The sequence below is a fragment of the Danio rerio genome, chromosome 8 (assembly GCF_049306965.1).
Source record: "Danio rerio strain Tuebingen ecotype United States chromosome 8, GRCz12tu, whole genome shotgun sequence".
NCBI classification, from domain to species: Eukaryota; Metazoa; Chordata; class Actinopteri; order Cypriniformes; family Danionidae; genus Danio; species Danio rerio.
This window is the reverse complement of record NC_133183.1, coordinates 34,561,972-34,574,320: the sequence shown is the minus strand read 5'-3', so window position 1 is coordinate 34,574,320 and position 12,349 is coordinate 34,561,972. Positions and strand designations below refer to the sequence as shown.

Here is a 12,349-nt window from a genome sequence, read left to right as displayed (position 1 = left end):
TCTAAACATTTCAAAAATCTGAAACATTTTTTCTTCCTTCTGATTGCCATCTAGCCATCTAGCCATTACAAGGAAGAAAACAGGGACGAGTCTTGTGAGAGTTAAATTTCCTTCTAAAGTAAAAAGTTTGAAGCTTCATTTAACAAAAAAATGCCTGCAGTCTTACAATCAGCATGATTATTTTCTATTAAGAAAACTTTGTGAGCTGAGAACTCAAAATCAGGTAAGACCAGGTTTGAGTCTTTGTACAGTACTGGTCAAAAGTTTGGGGTCAGTAGGATTTTTAAATGTTTTAAAATAAGCTTATCCTGCTCACCAAAGCTGAATTTTTTTTATCAAAAATACAGCAGAAATTGTGAAATGTTATTGCATTATAAAATAACTGTTTAATTGAATTCAATCATTTATTACATTAATATTTATACCAATAATATTGTTATTTTTAATGGTAATAGCAAAAAGCAATAGTAAAAGCAATACTGACTGGAATAATAATTTAATTTGAAAACTACATACAATAAGAAAGCAGTTATTTATTTTTTACCTTTAATAAATGCCGCCTTGATGAACAAAATAATTTTTCAAAAATATATGAAAAAAAACGGACCCCAAACTTTTGACTGGTAGTGTGCGTGTGCAGACAATTTGTGTCCTGACAAAACAGAACATTAAGCTGCATCTTTCTTTAAAGGTATGGGCTCGTATATCATGAATGGAAAAGCATAGTCATGATGTAACATTTGTTTATTTAAAAAAATGAAAATTAATTATTACATTCTAAACATTGTTTTAAATTATGTGATTACATTAGAAGTAGCCACAGTGTTATTAGAATGTAAATACATTTAGCATTTTACATTTACATTTACATTTAGTCATTTAGCAGACGCTTTTAGCATAGAACAACCTGTTACATTATGCAAAAAAAAAAAAAAAACTAGAGTTTTTGTCTTATTTCTAGTCCAAATCTAGTCCAAGCGTTTTCTAGACAAACAAAACATATGTAATGTTTTAAGAAAGAAGGTGTTAAAATTAAGTTTTTCCTTATGTCAAACAAAATAATCTGCCAATGGGGATGGATTGTCTTGACTTGAAATGAGTAGACCCATTGATTTTAAAGCAATTAGTTGATTTTACTTTTTAAAAAAGTGATCAGAAAAGAGACATAAGAAGTAGCCACAGTGTTTTTAGAATGTAAATACATTTTTCTCACAACAACCTGTTGCATTATGCAAAAAAAAAAAAAAAAAAGTAGAGTTTTTTCCTTGTTTCTAGTACAAATCTAGTCCAAGCATTTTCTAGACAAACAAAACATATGTAATGTTTTAAGAAAGAATGTGTTAAAATTAAGTTTTTCCTTATGTCAAACAAAATAATCTGCCAATGGGGATGGATTGTCTTGACTTGAAATGAGTAGACCCATGGATTTTGAAGTGAAATAAATAAGCAAAATAATCTTATTTCAAAGTAAAAACTAGATTTTTTTGCTTAACCCGTTGGCAGATTATTGTGCTTGTTTTGAGGTAAAACGCATAATTTAAATCTTATTATTTCTTATATAAGGAAGAAATAAGTGCATTAAAGTTATAATGTGCTTGTTACAACACATTCAATTTTAATATTATGAGTTATTCATAAGCAGTTATTACATTTTGAGTTATTCAAAAGCTGAAGTAAAAAGTGTTATTATTATTATTTTTATTATTATTAATTATATATATAAACCCTTATCCTAACCCTAACCATATTCTGTGTAATGCAGTACAGGTAGTTAACTAATATTACTCGGTACTTAAATGTGTAATTGTTTACAGTGTTACAGGGACACTGCAAAAGATGTGTTGCAAGAAAAACATATTGCTAATAAGTTAGAAAAAAGTTACAAATAAGTAACTTTATTAATTACCATTATTGATTGGTTGCATTATTAATAAAACACATTCTTTTTTTCTATTTTTATTTTGGTCCACATAGGTATGGATACTGTTTCTATGATTTTGAGATTAATAATCACGCTGTATGTGACTTGTTCACTGGAAATGCAAAGCCTGAGTCATGCACAGACAGTGAATCAGGAAATGCTCGGATTAAATACATGGCGTGCAATGCTTGTAAGTACACCTAATGGAACGCAACAGATAACTGCTTTTTTCTTTTTTGTATCTTCTACTGTGATAAACCACATTTTTTAAAAATCAGGGTGAATTCAAAACAATCTTTGCAGTTATTTAATAAATGCACATTTTAACTGAGCGTAGCGATCTCTGGAGATAAATGTTTATGTGTGAATGTGTTTTCCTCATACGATTGTGTCACATGTGTCTTAAATTCCAGCCAACTTACATGGATGAAAAAGCAAATAACTTCAACCAAGGACAGGGTGAGTGTTAATAAACAATGGATGGAGGTTTGCTCATCACTTTAAGTTTCTGGGAGTCAATTATTAAACAACTATTCAATGAACATTCAGGAACTATGTATTTGACTGAATAAAATATGAAATTCTTGTTGTTGTTGTTTAAGTAAAATCGTCACCTTAGAATTATAAGGTTCTATCTGACATTTTTGTCAAAATTGAGTTATTGACAAATTCTTATTAAAAGGACAACTTATTTGTATGGGATGTTTTTTATAAGTTGTTTACATTTTAAGACATTTTATTGTGAAAACAAATGTTACACACACACTGTTTATATACTATATGGAATGCAAAAACTTTGAAGCTCAATATCTCAAAATCATTCAGAACGCATATAGAACCTTATTGTTCCAAGGTGGCCAGGTTACACAAAAGTAAATATATAAGGACAAACTGAGATAAAGTAACAGTATTAGTACACTGTAAATAATTCTTGCTGCCTTAATTTTTGTTCTAGTCATCTCGACTTACATCAATCAAACTGACTAAAAATATAAATTTTAACTTTAGTTGAATCCTTTGCTTATTAAACATATAAATGTTTGTGGTCTTGATTTTTGTTATTACATTTTTTTGCAGTGTAATTTGAGGTTAGTTCACATAAAAAAAAAATTCTGTTATTAATTACTGACCTTCATGTAATTTCAATCTCAAATCTGAGATCTTTGTAAATTTTCCGAACAAACATTAAGATATTTTAGGTGAAATCTGAGAGCACTCTTGTCCACCAGCAAGAGTCAAGAAAAGTTCAACATCCAGTAAAGAAACCAAAAATACAGTCAAAACATTCCATGACTTCAGTAGTTATAAAGTAGTGTATTTACACACATTAGCTCTTAAAACACATTTGTGTGCCAAAAAATAAATAAATAAATAAATAAGACTCATGTGTACATTTCATAGTAAATGTACATAGTGTACATTTACTATGAGCAGTACAATGTACTGTATTTTTTATCATCATTTTGCCCATAGAAAATGCACACCCTTTTCTGAAATGGAAAACAATGGATAAAGCACTGAAGTTGCAAGAAATGTTTCTTACAAAGTTTTTGGTTCCTTTTCTGGACTTTGAACATCTCATGACTTGCGGAATTTAGAGGATGAGAGAGCTCCATTTCATCTAAAATATCTTAATGTATGCTCTCAGGGTTTTGAAACGACATGAAGATGCGTAATTAATGATGGAATTGTCTTTTTTAGGCTTATATAACCCTTTAACACATTTTATTTTAAATTTACACTGCAAAAAATCTGTTTACTAACAGTTTCTGTATTGTGTGATTCACCTGTGTTTTTCATTCATTTACGGTTGTAATTTGCATTATGAGAGCTTGATCTCTGCTCTGTCGATTTCTGATGTAGAAAAGTCTCTACAGTTTAACAAAAAGACTTTGACATTATAGCAGTTTGAAATAATATAATGTCTACAAAGTAATATAAAGATAAATAAGTCTGTAAAATAACAGAAATGGGTAACATTTGATGGTCTAGTTGAGTATTAGTAGACTGTCTGCTAAATATCTGATGATATTGCTCCTTCAACAGACATTTAACTGACTATAAAAAAAAACTTTGCAAGTGCATGTCAACTTACACTAGCCCTAACCCCAACCCAACAGTCTACTTATATTTTATTGGGAAGTAGTTTGCATGCAGATGCAATGTAACTTAAATTCAACAAACGGATTACCAAATTTAAGTGACCCAGAAATGTACTGGCAGCTTAATACAAATTTATTGTAGCATAATATACAACACCTACTCAGACAATATATCACTTTCAACCAATAAAAATGTTAATAAAAGTCACTTTTTCAAACATTCCAAGGTTAAAATTTGTTATGAAGATGAAGGTCCCACAATGCAATTCAAAAGCAATAAACAGTGGGAAAAAAAGAAAACATGAATAAAAAAAATATGGAAAACTGATCATTTAAATATATTTTTGTACAGTGTAGATTTTATTTTTGCTTAAATATTCAAAATAAAAGCATTATGTTTTACATTATGAACAGTGAGTTTTTTTCCTTTTCACCTCTTACAATATATATATATATATATATATATATATATATATATATATATATATATATATATATATATATATATATATATATATATATATATATATATATATATTGTAAGAGGTATATATATACACCTCTTTTTATAAATATTAATTTCTTGTTTTTTGGCAGCAAATGGAAAATCATTCAAATACTTGATCAGCATCAAAATAAATGCCTCAAGGGAAATGATACAAGATCGCTTGAGGACACTTCTTCAAGGACGTTCATTTTCATATGGCATCGGCCAAAATGTAACCATAACCAATGTGAATCCTAATAAAAGTAAGACTGATATGTATACTAAAATAATTTTTTGTTACTCATGGAGCTAGTAGGTTACTTATAGAATAATGCATATCATGAATATTTTATATTGTAGTCACTGAAAACTACATGCATTATGATGCAATTTTATAATGTCATTTAATAATTTTTCTAGCTTAATGAGTAAATGTATAGTACATGCACGAATGCAGTTAACATATAAATTACCTTTCTGCTATCAGGGAGCACTGCACAATAGTTGATATTAAATATTTTTCTCTGTTTTTGCCAGCTCAACCTCTCAAGCTTTTTAAATACAAGACTGATCTAAAAATCACTGCTTCAAGAGAAACCGTGATAGACCAAATGAGGGACATGATCCGTGAACAAAAATTCCCCATGTGCATCAAGAAAGGCATGGAAATCTCCAGTGCAAGCATCACTACAGGTTTGAACTCAGTAATGCCGTTCTTTTGAATTAATTTCTTAATGTGTTCTCCATCCGCTTAACATTTTGTTGAATTTGCAGTGTGTCTCTCAAATTTGAGCAAAACTGAGTGCAAGTGTGAGAATCAGTACATCTGGTCCTCTGAACAATGCTCTATACATGGCGTTTGTGGTTCGATTCAAAATAATACATGTGGATGCATCACTTCTCTTCCAACTGATGGGACATTCTGTCATCTAGCACCAGGTAAAGAAGTCTTTTGTCATTTGTGACTGCAAGTTATGATTTTAAACTGGTTGAATATTCTCATCTTTGTTAATTTTTTTCAGCTCGACTGAAGTCGTTCAGATATACAATTGACATAAATATCAATGCTTCAAGAGAAGCTGTGATCAACCAAATGAAAGTGATGATCAGAGAACAAAACTTCATGTGCATCAAAAAAGGTGTAAAAATCTCCAGTGCAAACATCACTACAGGTAAGAAAAGAATGGACAGAATCAATTATTTAAGTTATAAAGTTATGCTATCTTTTAACGATTTGTTGAATTTACAGTGTGTCTTTCAAATATAAGCAACACCGAGTGTAGATGTGAGAATCAGTACATCTGGCCCTCTGAACAATGCTCTAAACATGGCGTTTGTGGCTTGAGTCAAAATAATACATGTGGATGCATCACTTCTCTTCCAACTGATGGGATGTTCTGCTGGCGATCAACTGGTAAAGAAGTCTCTCTGCAAATTAAAGCTAACAATAAAGTGTTGCAAGAATGATGTTTGAACTAAAATAAAACCCTCCATGGGTTCCCTCAATTTTTCTTATTGGGGTTTTTTAATAGATATTTTCAATTAATGTACAAAACATCTAAGGTAAACATAACTTAATGCAACTTTAACGCTTATTCTACAGCATAAACAACACAATCTCATACTCCAAACATTCTTATCTAGCTACACATTCAAAAAAATATATTTTATAAAATACACTTAACAAAACTATCAATAATATGAGTGTTTAATTGAAGTTGTAGAGGAAAATGTTAAAGAATTGTCAGGTTACAGTATGTTTACTACAGACCTTATTTTTCTTCTAAATTTAAAAACATATTGTAAATCCTCATAGGAAAAGCTTAAGGGAACTCATTGCTAATAATTTGGTAAAACCTTATTTTGATGGTTCATTTGAGTATTAGTAGACTGTCTGCTTAAATTCTGTTGATACTGCTCCTTCAACAGACATTTAACTGACTATAAGAAACTTTGCAAGTACAAGTCAACTTAGACAAACCCTAACCCCAACCTAACAGTCTACTTATAATCGAATGAAAATATTTGCAATGTAACTTAAATTCAACAAACGGACCATCAAAATAAAGTGTCACCAATAATTTTTCTAAATTTCTGTGTTTTTTTTCCTACACGGCTCTATTTGCTTGATAATAATATAGTAATTTCTGACAAATTATTTTTTAAAATTGATGTCTTTTTGTATAGCTCCCCTGAAACCTTTCAAATTCAGCATTGACATAAAAATCAATGTTTCAAGAGAAGCTGTGATCGAGCGCTTGAAGGCAATAATTAAGAAACAAAAATTCCCAATGTGTATCAAAAAAGGCATGGAAATCTCCAGTGGAAACATCACTACAGGTAAAAAAAGATGAGTGTAGTGTAGTAATGCTGTTCTGTTTCTAATTTCAAAATATGTTTTTCATTCTTTTAACAATTTGTTAAATTTGTAGTGTGTCTCTCAAACTTGAACAAATCTGAGTGCAGCTGTGAGAATCAGTACATCTGGTCCTCTGATCAATGCTCTAAACATGGCGTTTGTGGCTCGAGTCAAAATAATACATGTGGATGCATCAATTCTCTTCCAACTGATGGATCATTCTGTCGTCCACCAAAAGGTAAAGACAGCTCTACTTGTTTTAGATTTATTCTAACAACTGGCAACCGTTTGCTAATTTAATTTTTGTTCAATTTTACATTAGCTCCACTGAAGTTGTTCAGATACACCATTGACATGAAGATCAATGCATCAAGAGAAGCTGTTATTGACCACTTAAGGTCAGTAATACGTACACAGAAATTCCCAATGTGTATCAGGAAAGAGATGAAAATTTCCAGTGCAAACATCACTACAGGTAAGAGAAGCATGAGTGGAGTAAATCTGTTCTGTTCACATTACTCTGACATTGTTATGGCTTCTCCATTACTTTGAAACTTGTTGAATTTGCAGTTTGTCTCTCAAGTTTGAACAAATCTGAGTGCAGCTGTGAGAATCAGTACATCTGGTTTTCTGAACAATGCTCTAATCATGGCAATCGAACATGTGGATGCATCACTTCTCCTCTAACTGATGGATCATTCTGTCAGCCACAACCAGGTAAAGATCACAGTCTTTCTGTTGCATAATGTGACAACTGGTGTGATTGTAAAGCATGTTTTAACTGGGTAAATATTCACATCTTTGACCAAATTTTCAGCTAAACTGAAGTCGTTTAGATACACCATTGACTTGAAAATCAATTCTTCAAGAGAGGCTGTGATCACCCATTTCAGGGCATTGATTAACAGACAAAAATTCCCAATGTGTATCAGGAAAGGGATGAAAATCTCCAGTACAAACATCACTACAGGTAAGAGAAGTATGAGCAGAGTAATGACATTCTATCCATACTCATCTGAAAAAATACTTTTAAATATTTTTAAAAAATAAAATTAAATAATTAATAATAAAAAAATATATATTTATATATAAGTAATATATATATTACTTATTTTCGTTTCATTTTATTTAATTTTTTGTTTATTTTTTCAGTTTGTCTCTCAAATTCAAGCAAAACTGAGTGCAGCTGTGAGAATCAGTACATCTGGTCCTCTGAACAATGCTCTAAACATGGCGTTTGTGACTTGAGTCAAAATAATACATGTGGATGCATCACTTCTCTTCCAACTGATGGGATGTTCTGTAATGTACCACCGGGTAAAGAAGTCTCTTGTCATTTTAGATTCAATGTGTCAAGTGCTGTATTTGTAAAGTATAATGTGTTTTTATCTGGTTGAATATTTTCATCTTTGCCTAATTTCTCAGCTCAACTGAAGTCCTTCAGATACACCATTAACATGAAACTCAATGCTTCAACAAAAGCTGTGATCAACCAACTGAAAGCGATGATCAGAGAACAAAAATTCAGAAAGTGCATCAAGAAAGGTGTAAAAATCTCCAGTTCAAACATTACTACAGGTAAGAAAAATATGAGCTTATTAAATTATCTCTACATGTATTCTCCATTCTTTTAAAAATTTTTTGTACATTTGTAGTGTGTCTTTCAAATTCAAGCAGAACTGAGTGCAGCTGTGAGAATCAGTACAGCTGGTCCTCTGATCAATGCTCTAAATATGGGGTTTGTGGCCCAAGTCAAAATAATACATGTGGATGCATCAATTCTCTTCCAACTAATGGGATGTTTTGCCGGCCACCAACTGGTACAAAAAAAAAAAAACAAAGTTAACAATTGGCTTGATGATATTTTCACATGGTTTACGAACTGAATTATTTTTATATTTTCAGCTCCTTTGAAGTCCTTCAGATACACCATTGACATGAAAGTTAATGCTTCAAAAAAATCTGTGATCAAACGTTTGAAGGCAATTATCAGTGGACAGAAATTCTCACTTTGTTTCAAGAAAGGCATGAGCATATCTACTGCAAACATCACTACAGGTGAGAGAAGCATGAGAAGAGTAATGATATTCTGTCCACACATTCATCTGACAAACTATTACTCCATTTGTTGTTTATTTTAACTTTTATTTTTATTATTTGTTTGTTTTGCAGTGTGTTTCTCAAATTCAAGCCAGACCAAGTGTAAATGTGAGAATCAGTACATCTGGTCCTCTGAACAATGCTCTAAACATGGCATCTGTGACCCGAGTCAAAATAATACATGTGGATGCATCACTTCTCTCCCAACTGATGGGATATTCTGTAGACCACAACCTGGTAAAGAACTCTCTTCTTTTGCAAATTTAAGGGCATCCGCTGCGTAAAACACATGCTGGATAAGGTGGTGCTTCGTTCCGCTGTGGCGACCCTTGATTAACAAAGGGACTACTCTGAAAAGAAAATGAATGAACAATCAGTCTGTGCAAAAGCTTAGTAAACTAACACACATGCAATGCAATTTTAAGCTTATTTACATACAGATTTTATATGACAGAATGAGGAAGAAATCTTTTTTTTTTTTTTTTAGTATTCAGTACAGTAATGCAGGTTAGGTAAATAAGCATTGCACTGTAAATATACTTTATGCTTATAAAATACTAAGGGTGTCTAGAAGAACAGAAATAATCCACATAGTGCTAAAATAATTTGTTAAATGGGTTTAATTTGATCCATTTATCAGTTTTTATCCTCTGCTCTGCAGCAGCCAGTTATAGCAAAAGTCTTTATCTCAATGTCAAAAGCCTCAGTAATCTTTCCCCTTTGGTTGGGGAACTTCAGTGCTATACAGTGGATTTGATATTGAAAATCCACGTATGGGAAGGATTCGGTTCAGAAGCCGCTTGTCTGAAAGAGTATTGAACGGGCCAATTAATGCAATGAATTGGCAGTGTAAGCTTGCACAGGTGTGCTTCATTGCCAATTATCCCAGCATATAAGCACACCTGGAGCGAGCAAACGCCATCCTTTTCGCTACAGAGACTTTCTGATCGAGTCGATGAGGGTTCCTCTTGCTGAATTAGCGACTTCAGAGCGAACGAGTGTCTCCTGGTCCAGAGTGGGTTTTCGCGGCGGCAGACGGTCGAGCTGGGTTTCTCCCTTGCCTCTGGTTCTTTGGGTCCGGTCCTCCAGAGCGGTGCGTATTGTTGCAACTTTCCTAAAAGAGCAACACAGTCATGCAGCACGTCCTTTTCAGGATGGCGCTCCGACTGTGCGTTTCTGGATGCGGGGGTTTCCTGGCTCTGGATGATGGACACGATCACTGCATTGCATGTTTGGGGGTCCAACATGTTAATGCGGTGCTCGCGGGCGGTTCATGTCGTCATTGCGATGCCATGACCGTTGCACAGCTAAGATTGCGGCTAACTTTCGTAAGAGAGTGAGCCACCCCAGTTGCCTCATGTTCTAAAAAAGCAGCGGGCGCTCGGGCAGATCTGAGGGTTCCAATGGGAGATAATCCGCCGCCCAAGGGCTCGTGGACCTCTCGCTCCTCAGAGCGCTCCATCCAAGCTTAGGGCAGTGGGAGTGATCCGTCTAACCAGATGGTAGCTCTCACGCTCGATGACACCGGAGATCAGATGTCCTCCACGGCATCGGAGGGTGGGCTTTCACTGTCCGATGAAGATCCGGACCCGCTCGCCCCCTCCGGGCATTGTTAGCCGTGCTTTCCCGGGCTGCTTCGGCCGTGGGGTTGGAGCTGGTTCATCCCCCAGCTCTGCAGCCGGACCTAATAGATGGGTGCTATGTAGACGACCAGAAGGCGAAGCCTTCGAAGCCTCTCTTCCCCTTCTTCCCGGAAGTGCACAGTAGGCTCACGCAGTCTTGGAGGGCACCTTTCTCTCCCCGTGCTGAGTGTCCCTCCGCCCTCACCGCCCTTGACGGCAGAGCTGCCAGGGGGTATGAGGCGATCCTGTCAGAGGAGCGCGCTATCGCGGTCAATCTTTGTCCGCGTGGCGCCTCTACGTGGCGGGGTTTGCCCCGCCTCCCGTCCAAAGCTTGTAGGTTGTCTGCCTCCCTCGGAGCTAGAGCTTATAAGGCTGCGGGACAGGCTGCGTCTGCTTTGCACACGATGGCCACTACAAAACTACAAAATCCACCACGTGTGCGCTGGGAAGGACGATGTCCACACTTGTGGTTCAGGAACGCCACCTCTGGCTAAACCTGGCCGATATGCGCGATGTTGACAAAGTTCGCTTTCTTGACTTGCCCATATCCCAGGCTGGCCTGTTCGGCGACACCGTCAGTGAATTCACCCAGGAATTCAAGGTGGTGAAAGAGCAGTCGGATGCAATGGGCAATGTCATCTATCGGCGCGGCCGTAAGCCCGCTCCGCCCGCCGAGCCATCCACCTCCGCTGTTCCTCGCCGAGGGCGTAGCATACACCTCGAATGCAGGCAGCCCCCCCTGCTCAGGGCGCCGTTAAGTCCGGTAAACGGACCGCGAAGCGTCCCTGAGACAGGCCATCCGGAGAAGAGGAAACTTGCTCTTTCCCTGCTGGAGGGCGGGGCCCCGATTCCAACTGTACTTTTCAGTGCCACCAAAACATCAATGAAAGAGCACTTTTCCCCTTCCCCGGATGTGACAGCACGAACTCTGCCAGTCCAGGACGCGCTGCCTTCCGGCTCGCAGATTCTTCGTGCTTCGCCAGTGGCTCACAAGCGCTGGGGGGACGGTCTCCCTTCCAACGGCCCCCCAAGTTCACGGGCGTGTATTTCACCAGGGTCAACCCCCTGTCCGCCCCTGTCTTGCGAGAGGAGATTGCTGCCCTCCTGGCAAAGGGTGCAATCGAGCCAGTTCCTCCAGCCGAGATGGAGAGTGGGTTTTACAGCCCATACTTCATCGTATCCAAAAAGAGCGGTGGGTCACGACCAATCCTAGATCTGCGCGTTTTGAACCGCTGTCTACACAAGCTGCCGTTTAGAATGCTCACGCAGAGGCGCATTCTCCAATGCGTTCGTCCTCTGAATTGGTTTGCAGCCATAGACCTGAAGGACGCGTATTTCCATGTCTCCATTGTTCCACGCCACTGCCAATTTCTGCGGTTTGCGTTCGAGGGTCGAGCGTGGCAGTACAAGGTCCTCCCCTTCGGGCTCTGTCTGTCTCCGTGGGTCTTCACCAAACTCGCGGAGGGTGCCTTAGCACCCCTTTGGCTCGCGGGCATCCGCATACTCAATTATCTCGACGAATGGCTGATTTTAGCCCACTCGCGGGAGCAATTGATTATGCACAGGGACAAGGTGCTTCGGCATCTCCGCCTATTGGGGCTTCAGGTCAACCGAGAAAAGAGCAAACTCGCCCCCGTGCAGAGGATCTCTTTTCTCGGGATGGAGCTGGACTCGATCACCATGGTAGCACCTTTCCGAGGAACGCGCTTGCCTGTTGCTGAACTGTCTGAGGGTGCTCGACAGCAAACTAGTGGTCCC

General features: G+C 36.8%; 2 protein-coding genes across 4 annotated transcripts in view; one reads left to right on the top strand and one right to left on the bottom strand.

Annotated features, from left to right (window-relative positions):
• The window catches only part of LOC559859 (uncharacterized), a 56,415-nt gene that overhangs the window by 26,095 nt on the left and 17,971 nt on the right, over positions 1-12,349 (top strand). Inside the window, exons 5-21 of the mRNA XM_683247.7 lie at positions 1,975-2,111; positions 2,335-2,380; positions 4,621-4,773; positions 5,048-5,203; positions 5,285-5,449; positions 5,533-5,682; positions 5,760-5,924; positions 6,698-6,850; positions 6,943-7,107; positions 7,192-7,344; positions 7,440-7,586; positions 7,687-7,839; positions 8,022-8,186; positions 8,295-8,447; positions 8,525-8,689; positions 8,775-8,927; positions 9,042-9,206. Of these exons, the coding sequence (XP_688339.3) occupies positions 1,975-2,111; positions 2,335-2,380; positions 4,621-4,773; positions 5,048-5,203; positions 5,285-5,449; positions 5,533-5,682; positions 5,760-5,924; positions 6,698-6,850; positions 6,943-7,107; positions 7,192-7,344; positions 7,440-7,586; positions 7,687-7,839; positions 8,022-8,186; positions 8,295-8,447; positions 8,525-8,689; positions 8,775-8,927; positions 9,042-9,206 (2,544 nt within the window). The remainder of the gene's footprint in view (positions 1-1,974; positions 2,112-2,334; positions 2,381-4,620; positions 4,774-5,047; positions 5,204-5,284; positions 5,450-5,532; positions 5,683-5,759; positions 5,925-6,697; positions 6,851-6,942; positions 7,108-7,191; positions 7,345-7,439; positions 7,587-7,686; positions 7,840-8,021; positions 8,187-8,294; positions 8,448-8,524; positions 8,690-8,774; positions 8,928-9,041; positions 9,207-12,349) is intronic.
• mthfd2l (methylenetetrahydrofolate dehydrogenase (NADP+ dependent) 2 like) overlaps positions 9,038-12,349 on the bottom strand; it is an 85,160-nt gene continuing 81,848 nt past the window's right edge. For all 3 annotated transcript variants that reach the window (XM_073909144.1, XM_073909145.1, XM_073909138.1), the window contains one exon: positions 9,038-9,319. In XM_073909144.1, the coding sequence (XP_073765245.1) occupies positions 9,315-9,319 (5 nt within the window). In that variant the 3' untranslated portion in view covers positions 9,038-9,314. The remainder of the gene's footprint in view (positions 9,320-12,349) is intronic.